General features: G+C 51.8%; 1 protein-coding gene across 1 annotated transcript; it reads left to right on the top strand.

Annotated features, from left to right (window-relative positions):
- Positions 1–331: 331 nt before the first annotated feature.
- Positions 332–16,132, top strand: POLR2C (RNA polymerase II subunit C). Its single transcript, XM_084644182.1, has 9 exons — positions 332–470; positions 5,328–5,377; positions 6,000–6,068; positions 7,546–7,598; positions 7,733–7,861; positions 9,014–9,065; positions 9,635–9,803; positions 14,059–14,133; positions 15,486–16,132. The coding sequence occupies exons 1-9, from the start codon at positions 385–387 to the stop codon at positions 15,628–15,630; spliced, it is 828 nt and encodes a 275-aa protein (XP_084500308.1). The 5' UTR covers positions 332–384; the 3' UTR covers positions 15,631–16,132.
- The last annotated feature ends 1,494 nt before the right edge of the window (positions 16,133–17,626 follow it).

Raw genomic sequence — 17,626 nt, 5'->3', positions numbered from 1 at the left:
GTGGGTTCCTGTGTGGTGTTACTCTAGGGCTCCTTCACTGCGCGCCCGGCTTGGCCAGCTCCAGCACCGGGGGCTGGTCCCAGGATCCCAGGGGCGGGGGTGAGCAGCAGGGAGGGGGAGGTGTTTGTACAGCGCCTAGCACGGCGGGGAGGGGGGGCCCAGATGCTGTGATCACAGGCGGGCGGGGGGAGCGGGGGTTGGGTGCCTGGTGCAGCCTCCTGCTCCCCGTCGGGCACTGGGGGGGAGGCGTGTCTGCTGGCGCGGGTCCTCCCGGGGCGCAGGGCGGCGGGCGGCCGCCGGGGGGCAGGCGCGGGCCGGGCGCGGCGGCGGCGGCGGGGGCGGGGACGGGGAGGGAGCGGAGCAGGCCGCGGCCCGGGGCCCGCCATGCCGTACGCCAACCAGCCCACGGTGCGCATCACCGAGCTCAGCGACGAGAACGTCAAGTTCATCATCGAGAACACGGACCTGGCGTGAGCGGGGGGCTCGGCGGATGGCTGGGGGGGCTATGGGGAGCGGGGGGCTCGGCGGATGGCTGGGGGGGCTGCGGGGAGCGGGGGGGCTATGGGGAGCGGGGGGCTCGGCAGATGGTTGGGGGGGCTGCGGGGAGCGGGGGGGCTGCGGGGAGCGGGGGGGCTATGGGGAGCGGGGGGCTCGGCGGATGGCTGGGGGGCTGCGGGGAGCGGGGGGGCTATGGGGAGCGGGGGGCTCGGCGGATGGCTGGGGGGGCTGCGGGGAGCGGGGGGCTACGGGGAGTGGGGCACTCAGGGAATGGTTGGGCGGCTGCGGGGAGCAGGGGGGCTCAGGGAATGGTGGGGGGCTGCGGGGAGTGGGGGGGCGGCTGCAGGGAATGGTTGGGGAGTTGCAAGGAGTGGGGGGACTACAGGGAGGGGGGCTCAGGGAATGGTTGGGGGACTACAGGGAGTGGGGCACTCAGGGAATGGTGGGGGGGCTGTAGGGAGCAGGGGGGCTGCAGGGAGCAGGGGGGCTCAGGGAATGGTTGGGGGCTGCGGGGAGCAGGGGGCTCAGGGAATGGTTGGGGGGCTGCAGGGAGCAGGGGGGCTCAGGGAATGGTTGGGCGGCTGCGGGGAGCAGGGGGGCTCAGGGAATGGTTGGGGGGCTGCAGGGAGTGGGGGGGGCGGCTGCAGGGAATGGTTGGGGGGTTGCAGGGAGTGGGGGGGCTATGGGGAGTGGGGCACTCGGAATGGTGGGGGGGTTGCAGGGAGCAGGGGGGCTTGGAATGATTGGGGGGCTGCAGGGAGCAGGGGGGCTACAGGGAGGGGGGCTCAGGGAATGGTTGGGGGGCTGCGGGGAGCAGGGGGGCTCAGGGAATGATTGGGGGGCTGCAGGGAGTAGGGGGCGGCTGCAGGGAATGGTTGGGGAGTTGCAGGGAGCGGGGGGGCTATGGGGAGTGGGGCACTCAAGGAATGGTTGGGCGGCTGCGGGGAGCAGGGGGGCTCAGGGAATGGTTGGGGGGCTGCGGGGAGTGGGGGGGCGGCTGCAGGGAATGGTTGGGGAGTTGCAGGGAGTGGGGGGACTACAGGGAGGGGGGCTCAGGGAATGGTTTCGGGACTACTGGGAGTGGGGCACTCAGGGAATGGTGGGGGGGCTGTAGGGAGCAGGGGGGCTGCAGGGAGCAGGGGGGCTCAGGGAATGGTTGGGGGGCTGCGGGGAGCAGGGGGGCTCAGGGAATGGTTGGGGGGCTGCAGGGAGCAGGGGGGCTCAGGGAATGGTTGGGCGGCTGCGGGGAGCAGGGGGGCTCAGGGAATGGTTGGGGGGCTGCAGGGAGTGGGGGGGGCGGCTGCAGGGAATGGTTGGGGAGTTGCAGGGAGTGGGGGGGCTATGGGGAGTGGGGCACTCAGGGAATGGTGGGGGGGGTTGCAGGGAGCAGGGGGGCTTGGAATGATTGGGGGGCTGCAGGGAGCAGGGGGGCTACAGGGAGGGGGGCTCAGGGAATGGTTGGGGGGCTGCGGGGAGCAGGGGGGCTCAGGGAATGATTGGGGGGCTGCAGGGAGTAGGGGGCGGCTGCAGGGAATGGTTGGGGAGTTGCAGGGAGCGGGGGGGCTATGGGGAGTGGGGCACTCAGGGAATGGTTGGGCGGCTGCGGGGAGCAGGGGGGCTCAGGGAATGGTTGGGGGGCTGCGGGGAGTGGGGGGGCGGCTGCAGGGAATGGTTGGGGAGTTGCAAGGAGTGGGGGGACTACGGGGAGTGGGGCACTCAGGGAATGGTGGGGGGTTGCAGGGAGTGGGGGGCTCAGGGAATGGTTGGGGGCTGCGGGGAGCAGGGGGGCTCGAAATCATGGGGGGGTTGTGGGGAGTAGGGGGCTCAGGGAATGATTGGGGGGCTGCAGGGAGTGGGGGCAGCTGCGGGGAATGGTTGGGGAGCTGCAGGGAGCTGGGAGGAGCTCTGCTGCACAGAGTTGCCAGGCTCTTGGGGGGGGGCACACTCCTCCCTTGGGGAGGATCCTGCTCCCCTTGCCCCACAGCTGTGAGGGGCCTGGGCCACATCCCACACTTTGCCCCCCTCCATTCCTCCTGGGGCGAATAGGGCAAAGGGCTTCACTGCACCTTGAGGCTCCATCTCTTCTTCCTCTCCCCCCCCCATTCCCCTCACCGAGCTTTTCCCTGCCCACCTTCAAGCCTTGGGATCCTGTCCTCCCCTGGCTCTAAGATGCCTGAGGGGTGCCCCACTGGGTGGGAAAAGGAGACCCCCTAGTGCATGGTGCCCTCTTCCCCTCAGTGCGTTGCGGGGTGGTAGAATGGTGCCGGGGCACAGACTGGGCTGCTGGGGCCCTGGGGGCAGGTGATCAGGCTGAAGGACTGGTGGAGGCTGGGGGGGAACGCAACAAGGAGAAATGCCACCCACACTGGGATGATCCAGGCATCACAATTCCCACTCTCCAACTCCATAGATTGGCCCCGCTACTTTGGTCTTGACCTTTATGTCCCTTGGCTGGGGGAAGACAAATTTCTCCCCGTAAACAAACCCTGTCCCCCCCAGCTATCTATGTCCTGGCTCTAAAGGTTCGTTCACAAGTATGTTTCATCTTTACATTGTTGTGTTTAGCATGATCCTTGGCTAAGTATATTCAGGGCTCTGTGCACTCCTCATTTTTGCCACAGAATTGTACTCCAGAGTCTGTTTTCCTTTTAAAAAATAACATTTCTAGTTTTGTTTGTGAAAAATCCCTTAAAAACATGAACAAAATGTGACCCAAGCCCTTACTGTGTGCGTGAATCTGCAAACAGCCTGAAATCATACCCCTGAGAGGTGGGAACTGCCCTATTTATTTCAGTGGACCTGGTAATCCACAGTTCAGAATTTAAGTGTCAGCATTGTCTACCATTTGCTGCTGATTGTTTTAGCAGAAACAGAAAATGTGCTTATCCTACAAACCCAGACGACCTCCCAGGATCCCAAAAGGGCCAACTATCCTTACCTGGCTGCCAAAACCTCTAGCCTCTCTCCCCTCCAGATAAAGAAAAGTCTGTGGTAGGGTGAAAACATAGGGAAAAGGTAAAATAAATGGCCTCCACACATAAATAGGAGCTAGGATGCAGATTATATTTTCATATTGAATTTATTACTCTCCATTTTCAATTTAAAAATTAAACTAATCTTCAGCCAGCCACACTAGAGTCCCACGCAATCCAGGGACCTTGCGGCAGAATCGGGGCCAATGTTCTGCCGAGCACAAGGGGCCGTGACTGTATTACTGTGGACACTTTAGTTTATGGCATTGTGACCTCTGTAAGAATTTCACAGATAATCATTAGCAAGTCTTGCTTTTCCACTAGGGCCTCTCTCCTCAGCAGGAATTGCCAGTCATTAACCTGGGGGTGGCTTGTTATGGGGAGACTGTAGAGAGTATGATTGACCCTCTTATCATGAGTGGTCAGATCAGGGATAAAGGCTCAGGGCTCTGTTTATAGACTGCCCGCTATTAACGAAGGGCAGTAGCATTAGGAGCAGGGTGCTGAAAGCTGCAGAGAGCCCCATTGGGTTTACTCTATCAATAAAGCTTTGCTGGGGGAGCAAACAAATAGAGCTGTGGTTGAATGAGGAATGAAGAGGATCCAGGAAGCAGGTATTGGCCGGCTGCACTTTGGCCATGTCTGTTTGGAGCAAACCTTGTACCTTAAGACACTCGGGCCTGGTCTATGCGTAAAAGTTAAGTCAGTATAGCCCACGCCCCTTATCGGTGTAGCTATGCCAACCTAACTCTTAGTGTAGATGCAGGTAGGCCATCAAATACATCAACGTGACTACCATCGTTCAGAGAAGTGGCGGAGCTGTGTAGACCACAGTGTTCCCTCCACAGTGTAGACCAGGGGCGGGCAAACTTTTTGGCCTGAGGGCCGCATCGGGTTTTTGAAATTGTGTGGAGGGCTGGTTAGGGGAGGGGGTCGTGCCCCTGCCCCCTTGGTCCCCTGGGACTGCTGCCCCATCCACACACCCCTGTCCCCTGACTGCCCCCGGACCCCCGCCGCCACATCCAACCCCTCTTCTCATTCCTGACTCCCCCGCCCCAGGACCCCTGCCCCATCCAACCACCCCTTCTCCCTGACCACCCCTGGAACCCCTGCCCCTGACTGTCCCCTGCCACCCCATCCAACCCCACCTCTCCTTCCTGAATGCACCCCCCCGGGACCCCTGCCTCATCCAACCACCCCTTCTCCCTGACTGCCCCCCACTGCACCATCCAACCCCCCTCCTTTCTGACTGCCCCCCCAGGACCCCTACCCCCATTCAACCCCCCTGTTCCCTGCCCTCTGACTGCCCGTCCCCTATCCACACCCCCGAACTCCCCTGCCCTCTATCCAACCCCCCTCTCCCTGCCCCCTTACCGCACTGCCTGGAGCACCAGTGGCCGGCGGCACTACAGCCATGCCACCCGGGTGGAGCCAGGCCATGCGGCCGCCACCCTGCAGCACAGAGCAACGGGTCAGGCCGGGCGCTCTGCAGCTGCGCCACCCCGAGCATGGTGCCGGCGGCGAGGTGAGGCTGTGGGGGAGGGGCTGGGGACTAGCCTCCCGGGCCAGGAGCTCAGGGGCCGGGCAGGAGGGTCCCGCGGGCCGTAGTTTGCCCACCTCTGGTGTAGACAGTACAGCCTCCCTCGGATACTATGATGGTGGATGTGGTATCGGACTAGAGAGAGAGAGAGACGCCCTGAATATCCCTGTCCTCATACTGAGCTCTCCTTTGTGTATAGTTCATGTTAGCTGAGGTCAGGGTAACTCCTCATGTCTGTCTCTCTCTCACATGGGATAAAATGCATTTTGAAATTCATTACTTGTGTTTCTCAGTGCTGGTTTTCTCCTCTGTTACAGGGTAGCGAATTCCATCCGAAGAGTGTTTATAGCTGAAGTTCCCATAATAGGTATTTTCTCCACCTTTAGTCTTGTCTTGTCTGTTCATGAAGAAGATCCCGTAGGGGTACATCTGCACAGCAGTTAAGAGGGGGATTCCTAGCTTGGGTGCACAGGCCTGTGCTAGGTCTGCTTGAGTGATCACACTGAAGATAGCAGCGGGGACACAGTGGCACAGGCCGTGGCTTGGGCTAGCTAGGTGCGTGCAGTCCCGTGCACCCTCTTGGGCAGCTAGCCTGGGTGGTCACCTGCGCTGCCGTGACCACACTGTGATTTTTAGCCCAGTAGCTCAAGCACGGCTAGAACGTGTACTACCTGAGCTGGGAATCGCCCACCAAACTGCCATGTAGGCATCTGCTGCCATTGTCACTGGTCCTTCGGTTCCCAGCCATCCTCTCACCTGTGCCAGACTTCCCTCTGCCCCTCGTCTTTGGGGAAAGGTATGCAAATGGTGTTAAGGTTCCTGAGCCTTTAACATTTAGTTAGTCATTAGGTTTTGCGCATGGGAGCTAAGACCATCTAAACTTTTCAGCCTCTCTGAAACCATGTATCATCCTGGGGGTACATGCCCCAGGAACTCAGTGTCTTTCCGCCTCCAAGAGATTTCATTACTTGTTTCTGTTCTGTTTACAGCCATAGACTGGGTCCAGATAGATGCTAACTCCTCTGTGCTCCATGACGAGTTCATTGCACACAGATTGGGTGAGTAACCAACATCTTAAAGAAAGGAGGAAAATTATTCTGGACCTAAGTATGTCTAGAATGTATTGTAGGGAACAATCCTAGAATCATAGGGCTGAAAGGGACCTCATGAGGTCATTTAGTCCAGCCCCTTGTGCAGAGGCAGGGCCAAGTAAACCTAGACCATCCCTGACAAGTGTTTGTGAGCCTGTTCTTAAAAACTTCCTTTGGTAACCTATTCCAGTCCTTAGGCTTTCTAACTAGAAGGATAGTTAATATTTAATCTAAATCTCCCTTGCTGCAAACTGAGCTGATTACATCTTATCCTACCCTCCGTAGTTATGGAGAACAGTAGATTGCCATCTTCTTAATAACAGTCCTTGACATATTGGAAGACTTATGTCCCCCACCCCCTTAGTCTTCTCTTGACTGATCATGCCCAGTTCTTTCAACCTCTCCTCACAGGTCAGGTTTTCTAAACCTGTTTTTTCATTGTTGTTGCTCTTGTCTGGACCCACTCCAATTTGTCCATAACGTTCTTGAAGTGTAGAGCCCCAAACTGGACACAGTGCTGAGCAGAGTGGAGCCGTTACCTCCCATGTCTCGCATCCAATTCTCTGAATACATCCTCGTATGACATTTGTCTTTTTTGCAGCAGCACCATACTGTTGACTCATTCATGATCTACTGACAAGTTTCAGAGTAGCAGCCGGGTTAGTCTGTATCCGCAAAAAGAAGAGGAGGTCTTGTGGCACCTTAGAGACTAACAAATTTATTTGAGCATAAGCTGAAGTGAGCTGTAGCTCACGAAAGCTTATGCTCAAATAAATTTGTTAGTCTCTAAGGTGCCACAAGTCCTCCTGTTCATGATCTACTATAACCCCCAGATCCTTTTGTGCAGTACTGCTGCCTAGCCAGTTAGCCCCCATTTTGTGTTTGTGCATTTGATTTTTTCCTCCTGCATGCAGAGCACTGCACTGATCTGTGTTGAATTTCTCATGGTGATTTCAGTGCAGATCTCCAATTTATGAAGATCATTCTGAATTCTAATCCTGTCTCCCAAAGTACTTGCAACAAGCAGATTTTATAAGTATGCTCTCTGCTCCATTAAAGACATGAATGAAAATATTGACTAGTACTGGACCCAGGACAAACACCCAGGGGGCCCCTCCATCCCCTTGATAGGTCCTCCCAGTTTGACATTGAACCATTGATAACTATTCTGAGTACAGTCTTTCAACCAGTCATGCACCCATCTTACAGCAATTTTATCTACACTGTATTTTACACTCTTACACTGGCCCACAAGATGTGTGGAAACTGACCCTATTGGTCTTTTCTGTCTCTAACTGCTGATGGGACCTTCTGTGATGGTGAGATGCCAGGAGCTTTGTCCCTCTCTGATCCTCCCACCTGGAGGGATGTTAGGTCCCTTGGTATCACTTAGACGTATTTCATGGTGTTTTCTGCACTCTCCCTAACTATCATCTCTCCTCAGGTCTGATCCCACTCACCAGCGATGACATTGTGGATAAGCTGCAGTACTCCAGGGTGAGTTCAGAGATATGCCAATCTCTCGTTGAGAGGGCTGTGGGGGGAGAATGGCCTGATCTGACATGGGATGCTATACATTCTCATTGGCAGAGAATAGTGGTCCTGACCTGTTTCTTTCCCCCTCTCCCTAGGATTGTACATGTGATGAGTTCTGTCCAGAGTGTTCTGTGGAGTTTACCCTTGATGTCCGGTGCAATGAAGACCAGACTCGTCACGTGACATCCCGTGATCTCATCTCCAACAACCCCCGGGTCATACCGGTCAGTATAAGATCAAGTCAGTCAGTAAGGTCTCTTCCCTACCCTTTTCTCTAAGGCTCCTGTTTGATAGATATGACGTCCTTACATTTTAGGCATCCTAGCTAGGCATTCTGTCTGTCTTCCCCTCCACAGTCCAAGTATGCACTCTTAGATCATCCATCGCCAAGTTCTTCCTAGACAGCCTCAGTGTTACATCACCTAGACTTGTGTTCTAAATCATGATGGCTGGGGGGCTCTTTGGAAGAGCTCTCAGAACCTTCAAAGGCCTGGCAGAAATTCTGCTGCCTGCAAGTTTGCTTGTTGGCCCTCAGCAGTGCTAGGTGGCAGCGGTATCTCAAATGAGGCATCGGAGCAGGATGTTAAGAGAGCCCCAGGAGAATGGATTCAAAGGGATTTGGTGGGGCAAGTCTTTAAAATACCGCTAAATCAGGGATACCTAGCCACAGGTGAGTAGTCTGAAGGCTGCCCCTCGTTTTCGCAAAGTGGAGCAGATCGCAGATGGTTTTCTTTTTAAAAAATACTGTGCCGAACATTCCTTGGAGTAGCCAGACCACTTCGATTATGGTGGGGCCCTGCATGCTGGGTCTGTTATCTGCAGGCCAAGCCTCCATATTAAAGATAGAGCCGCTCTGTGCAGCGGCATGGAACCACAGGGGTCACATTCAGCCCACAGACTGCACCACTCGGTCACCCTATAATATGGGAACACTGGTTGGAAAGATGTATAGGCTGGCTCTTCCTCCCTATACAATCACGAACCCAGGTGTGTGGGGCTTGAAGGGACCAAGAGAAGTCAGCTAATCAACCCCCCTGTGCTGAGGCAGGACCAAGTAAACCTAGACCAACCCTGACAGGTTTTTGTCCAACCTGTCCTAAATATCCTCCAACGATGGGAGCTTCACAACCTCCTTTGGAAGCCAATTCAAGAGTTTCAGCTATCCCTATAGTTAGAAAGTTTTTCCTGAGATCTAGGTTAGATATTCCTTGCTACAGATTAAGTCCATTATTTCTTGTCCTGCCTTCAATAATTCGCTACGGGCTAAGTCTGTTTGCAATGACGGTCCTCTTAGTTTAGTGGGTGAGCCAGGGTTCAAAGTCAGGAGAAAGGGGTTGGTCCCCCCAGTGACCTCATCTGTGGCTCGTTCTGTGCAGGTGACTTCCCGGAGCAGAGACAATGACCCCAATGACTACGTGGAGCAGGATGGTAAGTGAGTCACTGTATAAAAGAGCTGCAGAGAGAAATAGATTTTCCTCTTGGGCTCTTTGCCCCACACCCCAAATTACTAGTCAGTTAACCCTGGGGCACTTGCAGATGTGGTGCTGACAGCCAAAGCTGGCACTGTGGAAATGCCAGTGTGCACAGGGTTAACTTTTTGCTCCAGTAAACAGATGTGACCCCTGCATTTACTGCTACTTCGGAGTTAGAGTGTTTGGGAGGTAAAGGAGATCATCTCTCTTTCTGTTATAACTGGATGTTACAGCAAAGATGCAAAACCAGCTTTTCCTCATCTGCTGTGGTCTAAGGGCCAAATCATGCCCTCATCCACATGTACAGCTCCCATTTTTCCATCAGTGGGAGTTGCATGGCTGATATCAGGGAATGAATAAGCCCTTCTAAGACTGTAAATGAGCTCTGCTTTCTAAGGAAATTTCCCTATGCACGAATAGTTCCCCACTCACTCATCACTCAAATGCAAGCATGCTACCATGCGAGGATTTCTCCTTTGCAGCCACTCTCCCACCCCGATTTGACTCAGTGTTTGTGCTTCTCAGACATCCTCATTGTCAAGTTACGGAAAGGCCAAGAGCTGAGATTGCGAGCCTATGCCAAGAAGGGGTTTGGCAAGGAGCATGCCAAGTGGAACCCTACAGCAGGAGTAGCCTTTGAGTATGATCCAGACAATGCGTTGAGGCACACAGTCTACCCCAAGCCGGAGGAATGGTATGTTCTGGGTTGCAAATAGCATTGGTTGAGTGGCACGTGTGATCACAACCAAGAGAAAATATTCTGTATTCAGTACAAGAGACTACATTAATGCAACACTAACTGAGAAATTAAAACCACAAGTTATGAGATTACTTAAAGTTAGGGTTCCCATAGCATCTGTATTGTTCCTCCAGTAAAGGTGGTCATCTGGGTGGTTAATGCTATTTTCAGCTTGAGATATTCCTGTAGTATTAGGCATGGGTGATCCTTACTTTGACAGCCTTAGTGTCTCCCATTCTAAATATTCTTAGTCAAACGTGTTCACTACAAACTCAATTTAATTTCCTTTCACATCATTTCCAATAGCTGGTCGAGTTCTAACCCCAGAAGTAATTTGGTAAGCAACTGAAAATAGGGGGTTTGGAATGAAAATGCCACCTCGCCCTTAGGCAGAGCGACTCCTGTGTGTGTGCATTTGAGTGTATTTGACTATAACAGTGGTTCCCAGTTATTTTCTTGGAGCTTCCCATGGTGTGAATTGGGCAATCCTCCCCCCCTTCCCCCCTCCCCCCCACACCTCTCTCCTGGTTCTAACGCCATGTGCTGACACAGTTGCTGCTGTCTCTCCATTTTTCTGTTGCTTTTATCTTAGTATTCCACGCACCCCCCCCATATTCTTTGCCGACATTTTCCCCTGCTCCCCTTCCTGACGCCCTCCTACATACCCCCACACCAGAAGGCTACCTGCTCCTGCAGGTGAGGAGTGACCATTGTGGCCATCCAAGGCGCAGCTGAGTGCCAGGGGAGCAGAGAAGAGGCACTTGAGCTGGCAGGCTGCTGCCGGCAGCCCTGTACTTGTAAGCTGCCCCCATGGATGCGCAGGGAAGATTGGGTGGCTTTTAATGAGACGTCTGTTAGTTCACTTGCAAACATGGTAGCTTGTTTGCAGCCTGAGTGTCGGAGGCAGGAGGTGGAGCTGGGTCCTTTCCCCATCCTCTTTGATTCTCTCCTGTGCCAAGCCCTGAACTAGCCTGGCATGCCCTTCTCCAACAGCGGGCCTGTCCCTCGGTTGGGAAACACGCATACGTCTTTAGCTAAGATCAAGTATAGCAGTGGTTCTCAACCAGGGGTACGTGTACTCCTGGGGGTATGCAGAGATCTTCCAGGGGATACGTCAGCTCATCTAGAGATTTGCCTAGTTTTACAACAGGCTACATAAAAAGCACTAGCGAAGTCAGTACCAACTAAAATTTCATACAGACAATGAATTGGCTATACTGCACATTGAAATGTAAGTACAGTAGTTATATTCCAATTGATTTTATAATAGTAAAAATAAAAGAAAGTAATTTTTCAGTAGTCGCGTGCTATGACACTTGTATTTTTATGTCTGATTTTGTGAGCAAGTAGATTCATAGATATTTAGGTCAGAAGGGACCATTATGATCATCTAATCTGACCTCCTGCACAACGCAGGCCACAGAATTTCACCCACCACTCCTGCAAAAAACCTCACACCTATATCTGTGCTATTGAAGTCCTCAAATCGTAGTTTAAAGACTTCAAGGAGCAGAGAATCCTCCAGCAAGTGACCTGTGCCCATGCTACAGAGGAAGGCGAAAAACCTCCAGGGCCTCTTCCAGTCTGCCCTGGAGGAAAATTCCTTCCCGACCCCAAATATGGCAATCAGCTAAACCCTGAGCATATGGGCAAGATTCATCAGCCAGATACTACAGAAAATTCTTTCCTGGGTAACTCGGATCCCACCCCATCTAATATCCCATCACAGGCCATTGGGCCTATTTACCATGAATATTTAATTACCAAAACCATGTTATCCCATCATACCATCTCCTCCATAAACTTATCGAGTTTAATCTTAAAGCCAGATAGATCTTTTGCCCCCACTGCTTCCCTTGGAAAGCTATTCCAAAACTTCACTCCTCTGATGGTTAGAAACCTTCGTCTAATTTCTAGTCTAAATTTCCTGGTGGCCAGTTTATATCCATTTGTTCTTGTGTCCACATTGGTACTGAGCTTAAATAATGCCTCTCCCTCTCCGGTATTTATCCCTCTGATATATTTATAGAGAGGAATCATATCTCCCCTCAACCTTCTTTTAGTTAAGCTAAACAAGCCAAGCTCCTTGAGTCTCCTTTCATAAGACAAGTTTTCCATTCCTCGGATCATCCTAGTAGCCCTTCTCTGTACCTATTCCAGTTTGAATTCATCCTTCTTAAACATGGAAAACCAGAACTGCACTCAGTATTCCAGCTGAGGTCTCACCAATGACTTGTATAACGGTTCTAAAACCTCCTTATCCCTACTGGAAATACCTCTCCTGATGCATCCCAAGACTGCATTAGCTTTTTTCACGGCCATATCACATTGGTGGCTCATAGTCATCCTATGATCAACCAATACTCCAAGGTCCTTTTCCTCCTCCGTTACTTCTAATTGATGCGTCCCTAGTTTATAACTAAAATTCTTGTTATTAATTCCTAAATGCATGACCTTACACTTCTCACTATTAAATTTCATCCTATTACTATTACTCCAGTTTACAAGGTCATCCAGATCTCCTGTAGGGTATCCCTGTCCTTCTCTAAATTGGCAATGCCTCCCAGCTTTGTATCATCCGCAGACTTTATTAGCACACTCCCACTTTTTGTGCCAAGGTCAGTAATAAAAAGATTAAATAAGACTGGTCCCAAAACAGATCCTTGAGGAACTCCACTGGTAACCTCCCTCCAGCCTGATAGTTCACCTTTCAGTAGGACCCGTTGTAGTCTCCCCTTTAACCAATTCCTTATCCACCTTTCAATTTTCCTATTGATCCCCATCTTATCCAATTTAACTAATAATTCCCCATGTGGCACGGTATCAAATGCCTTACTAAAATCTAGGTAAATTAGATCCACTGCGTTTCCTTTGTCTAAAAAATCTGTTACTTTCTCAAAGAAGGAGATCAGGTTGGTTTGGCACGATCTACCTTTTGTAAAACCATGTTGTATTTTGTCCCATTTACCATTGACTTCAATGTCATTAACTACCTTCTCCTTCAAAATTTTTTCCAAGACCTTGCATACTACAGATGTCAAACTAACAGGCCTATAATTACCCGGATCACTTTTTTTCCCTTTCTTAAAAATAGGAACTATGTTAGAATTCTCCAATCATACGGTACAACCCCTAAGTTTACAGATTCATTAAAAATTCTTGCTAATGGGTTTGCAATTTCATGTGCCAATTCCTTTAATATTTTTGGATGAAGATTATCTGGGCCCCCCGATTTAGTCCCATTAAGCTGTTTGAGTTTCGCTTCTACCTCAAATATGGTAATGTCTACCTCCATATCCTCATTCTCATTTGTCATGCTACCATTATCCCTAAGATCCTCTTTAGTCTTATTAAAGACTGAGGCAAAGTATTTGTTTAGATATTGGGCCATGCCTAGATTATCCTTGACCTCCACTCCATCCTCAGTGTTTAGCAGTCCCACTTCTTCTTTCTTTGTTCTTATTTATATGGCTATAGAACCTTTTACTATTGGTTTTAATTCCCTTTGCAAGGTCCAACTCTACCTGACTTTTAGCCTGTCTCACTTTATCCCTACATGTTCTGACCTCAGTAAGGTAGCTTTCCTTGCTGATCCCTCCCTTCCTCCACTCCCTGTATGCTTTCTGCTTTTTCTTTATCACCTCTCTGAGATGCTTGCTCATCCAGCTTGGTCTACAACTCCTGCCTATGAATTTTTTCCCCTTTCTTGGGATGCAGGCTTCTGATAGCTTCTGCAGCTTTGATTTAAAATAATCCCAGGCCTCCTCTACCTTTAGATCTATAAATTCTTCAGTCCAATATACTTCCCTAACTAATTTCCTTAATTTTTGAAAGTCAGCCCTTTTGAAATCAAAAATCCTAGTTGCAGATTTATTTTTGTTAATCCTTCCGTTCAGTTTGAACTGAATTAGCTCATGATCACTTGAGTAGTTTTGAAGTGAGGTGAAACTTGGGGATACGCAAGACACATCAGACTTCTGAAAGGGGTACAGTCGTGCTGGCTAATGTCTGTTGGCAGACTGTATCGTGCTTTGGCCATTGGACTCTTCCATCTCTGTAATCTTAAATACACGAATGCCATCCTCCTGCCCCAGTTCATTCATATGCTGAATGTTGGCCACTCGTGGGACCAAACTGCTGCCTAGGGTGAGAAGGAGCCAGTGGGGAGGTGGGTTCCAGCACTAACCTTAATTGCTGTATTTGATCCTAGGCCAAAGAGCGAATACTCCGAAATTGACGAGGATGAGGCCCAGGCTCCCTATGATCCCAATGGAAAGCCAGAGCGGTAAGGAGCAGTGCATGGGGAAGGAGGACATTTCCCAACGCCACCTGGAAGCGCCTCAGCCCATTGTCTGGGCCTTTAGCGGTGGGGTTCAGTGACTTTGCAGAACGATTTGCCAGCCTCAGGAGCTGGTGTTTCCTGGGGAGTAGGTTGGGGCCCATTGGTGGCGCAGTGAAATGGGAACCAGGACTGGCTGGCTGCTCCCTCCAAGAGAACTTGCCCTATCAGAGAATGGGAATCCATTCAGTGGGGCAGTGCAGGACTCAGGGTGCCTCTCCTATCAGATAAGAGTGCTTCTTCCACGCTGCAGCTGGTTGGGACCACCAAGCTTTGGGGCTCATGACAAATCACTGCATGGTCTCCAAGAGGGGGCAAACCAGCAGAGGTTTGTTGAGGGCTCTCATCTCCTGGGGGAGGAGGAGTATCACTGCAGTAATCCCCTTCAGACCACAAGCCTGTCCCAGGTAGAACAACAAACACAGTAGCTCCAGGTAACAAAGTAAACACACTAGTCCTGCCCCAGGCCTACCTTCCCACAGAGAGGCTCCAGTGTGTGGTTGTATCCTGGTCCTCAGCTGGGCTGTCTTTCAGGAGCTAGCGCAAGAAATCTGCCTCTTTCCTAACCTCCTCTGAGCTGAGCTGAGCTGACTCTCCTTTTAACTGCCCCCTCCATGTCTGACTGCTCCTGCAGAGAGGGCAGGGCAGGGCAGATTAAGCCTACAGAAGCTCATTAACCCTTCCCCAGACAGGGCGGGGTGCACGAAGCCTCATTTACACTGTGCTGGGTTATACACATCTAATGGCTGACCCTGATGTCATCAAAGGCTTGCTGGGGAGTTGTGTGAGTGGTACAGAGATGTCTCATTCCTGACATTTGTTCCTCTTGCACTGGCTTCTCTGCACTGGCACGTGCGTACCATGCTGCATCTTTGTCTACAATGAATATGTTTGAAGCTGGGCAGGTGAGCTGAGATTCTGGGACATACTGGTATCCCCATTTCCAGTGCTGAAATGACTGTTAACAATTTGTATTGCAGTAGTGGCCAAAGCGGCCACCCAGTCAGATCCAAGCCCGTTGTGCTCGGCGCTGCGTGATGGGTTGCATGGCAATTGTGAGCAGAGACAGAAATTCCTCGAGAAAGCTTTCTGAGCAATATGCAGTAGCCTGTAAACTTACAAACCGTCATTTTGGATCTACGGCTGCTGGTGGAAAGGAGGGGCTAATGAGGTTCCCAGGAGCTGGGAATGAGATCTCCTTGCAGTGAAATACAATAGGGTGGAAACACATTGCAGAGAGAAATTTCCAGTTCTTTGCATTCCTGTATAAGAATTTTAATTTCCTCCAATACCCTCAGGTTTTATTACAACGTGGAGTCCTGCGGCTCCCTGCGGCCGGAGACCATCGTTCTATCGGCGCTGTCCGGTCTGAAGAAGAAACTGAGCGACCTCCAAACCCAGCTAAGTCACGAGATCCAGAGTGATGTCCTGACTATAAACTGAGCCCTGCCCCTTCCTGCAGAATCTCCCGTTGTGACCAAGTCTCACTGATGTGCCACACTGTTCATGGAGCCACCTGCTTTTTACCTGGGGTGCGGCTAATCGGAGCCAAGTGAACATGGAGCCCTGCTCCCTGCGTGCTGAACCTTCAGTCTCAGCGCCTTCAGGCCTTTCTGGCACTGAACTGGTGGGAATGTGATGTGTATTGAGACGGCTTCCAATCAGTCGCCCTTCAGAGCATGAAAGCTGCTCTGGGGGAGCAGGGGTGAGATTTCCAGAATAGTGCGGGGATGCTCCCAGCTGTCGCCAGTGAGACCCAGGTGTGGTATATTATTATTGTTGTGTGGGGATGTGAATCTGTGTAAACGACCCTAGCTCTTGCCTGTTGACACTGGACTCTGGCCATCGGTCGGCTGGGCTTTGGAAGCATGTATCTCAGCTCAGTTACACAACCATATCCTGTTTGTTACCATGCTGAATAAAGCCTTTTTCCTATGTTCAGCCATCCCAGAAAGCTTGTCTGAGGCTGCAGGAGGAGGGTCCCAGCCATCCGTTCTCTCCTCCCGACATGCACGGAATGAGGTCTGCTTTGCAGGGCTGGCTGCTCTCTTTGCTTTTTGCTGCTCCAGACATTCTCTCCTACAGAAACCAGCCCCCAGCCCTGGCACTTATATATAGTGTGGCATCTGTGGCTAAGGTGAGTCTGTCTGAAGCTGGGCCGGGGAGCTGAGCTGCTGCAGAAGGCAGTGCTCCAAGAGGGACCCTATGTGCCAAGGAGGCTTAGCTGGATTTAGACGCCTCGGGGGTACTCTGTATGGGGAACAGGGTAGCTGGGTGCCTGTCACTGATAACCCCTCTGATTCAGTCAGCGTCAGACCCGTACAGTGCCGGGAGTTCAGCACCTATCAAACCGTCACCGCAATTGCGGTGGCTGAAATTCCCCCAGACACTCCTGGCCTCCCCCCCACCACTATCACCCAGCAGGACTTTAAAGATGAGCTCCTAAAGAAATGCCAATAGCTTTCTGTGGGCAGCCTGGAGCGAGAGAGTGATCTGGGTTCGTAATTACTCCAGTCACGGAGGAGGGGCATTCCCAGTGCAGCATCCATGATAAATGGAGAAGGAAAAAAGGCAGAGAGCAACTTGCTCTGGTCACACCACAAATGTGTGGTGCAGGGGTCTTGGCTGGGCAACACTGCCTCCATGTCCAGGGCTGAAATGTAGCTTTCCCCTGATGCTTTGCTGCTTCTGATCTGCTGTGGCATGCCCTGGATAACCAAGTCATGGTGGGGGATACTTAGGAGCTGTTTGCCCAGTATAGTGGGGTGTGGGGAGTTCTGGACCCAGCCTGTAGGGTTCAGAGCCTACAAGGTGCTTGAAAATCCATCCATTGCCTTAACCATTCTGGGATTCCGCTCCTTTCCTTGCTTGCGAACAGCCCAGCCTGGGCGCTTGCCAGACTGTTCGATGAAGTGAGCTCTTAACAGGTTTAGGAACACAAGTACCGACACCTTTCTGTGGGACTTGTGTTCTTGAGTCCCTCAAGTACTTCTGAAAACTTCCCCATGGTGTCTGTTCTGAAGAGCCATGAGGACCTCAGCCGGTTTTGGAGAGAGCATGGCTTTGCAGGCCGCAGAACACCTGGGAGCAGTATTCACCCTGTTTGGGTCAGGCTGGGGAGGGGCTGAGAATCACTCCAGTGGTGGACAGAGGATTACAGAGCTCCTTTTTCTTTAACCTTTATGTGCAGATCACTCAATCTGGAAAAGACACACACACACACACACACCCCATACTGCTTTAAAGCTTCATTGAAGCTCCTGTGAAATAGCCTGTGTAATGACCCTTTACACACTGCAGCCTTGGATCTAATTCAGTCTTGAGCATTTCAGATGTTCGGAAGCCTTCCCTGATAATCAGGACCTTTGTCTTCACTGCACCATTATCACTCTGTATCCCTTGCACCCTGTACCGTGTTTGGAGTTAGTAGGCAAACAGG

This window comes from Lepidochelys olivacea (genome assembly GCF_965140295.1).
Source record: "Lepidochelys olivacea isolate rLepOli2 genome assembly, chromosome: 12".
Classification (NCBI taxonomy): Eukaryota; Metazoa; Chordata; order Testudines; family Cheloniidae; genus Lepidochelys; species Lepidochelys olivacea.
Note: the sequence above shows the minus strand (reverse complement) of the source record. Positions and strands in the feature narration are given on the sequence as shown.

Excerpts from the sequence above, each read along its gene's own strand:
- POLR2C (XM_084644182.1), top strand. The coding sequence starts at position 385 with ATGCCGTACGCCAACCAGCCCACGGTGCGCATCACCGAGCTCAGCGAC. Across the intron at positions 7,862-9,013 it reads ACAACCCCCGGGTCATACCG|GTGACTTCCCGGAGCAGAGA; the intron begins GTCAGTATAAGA and ends CGTTCTGTGCAG. Across the intron at positions 9,804-14,058 it reads TACCCCAAGCCGGAGGAATG|GCCAAAGAGCGAATACTCCG; the intron begins GTATGTTCTGGG and ends ATTTGATCCTAG.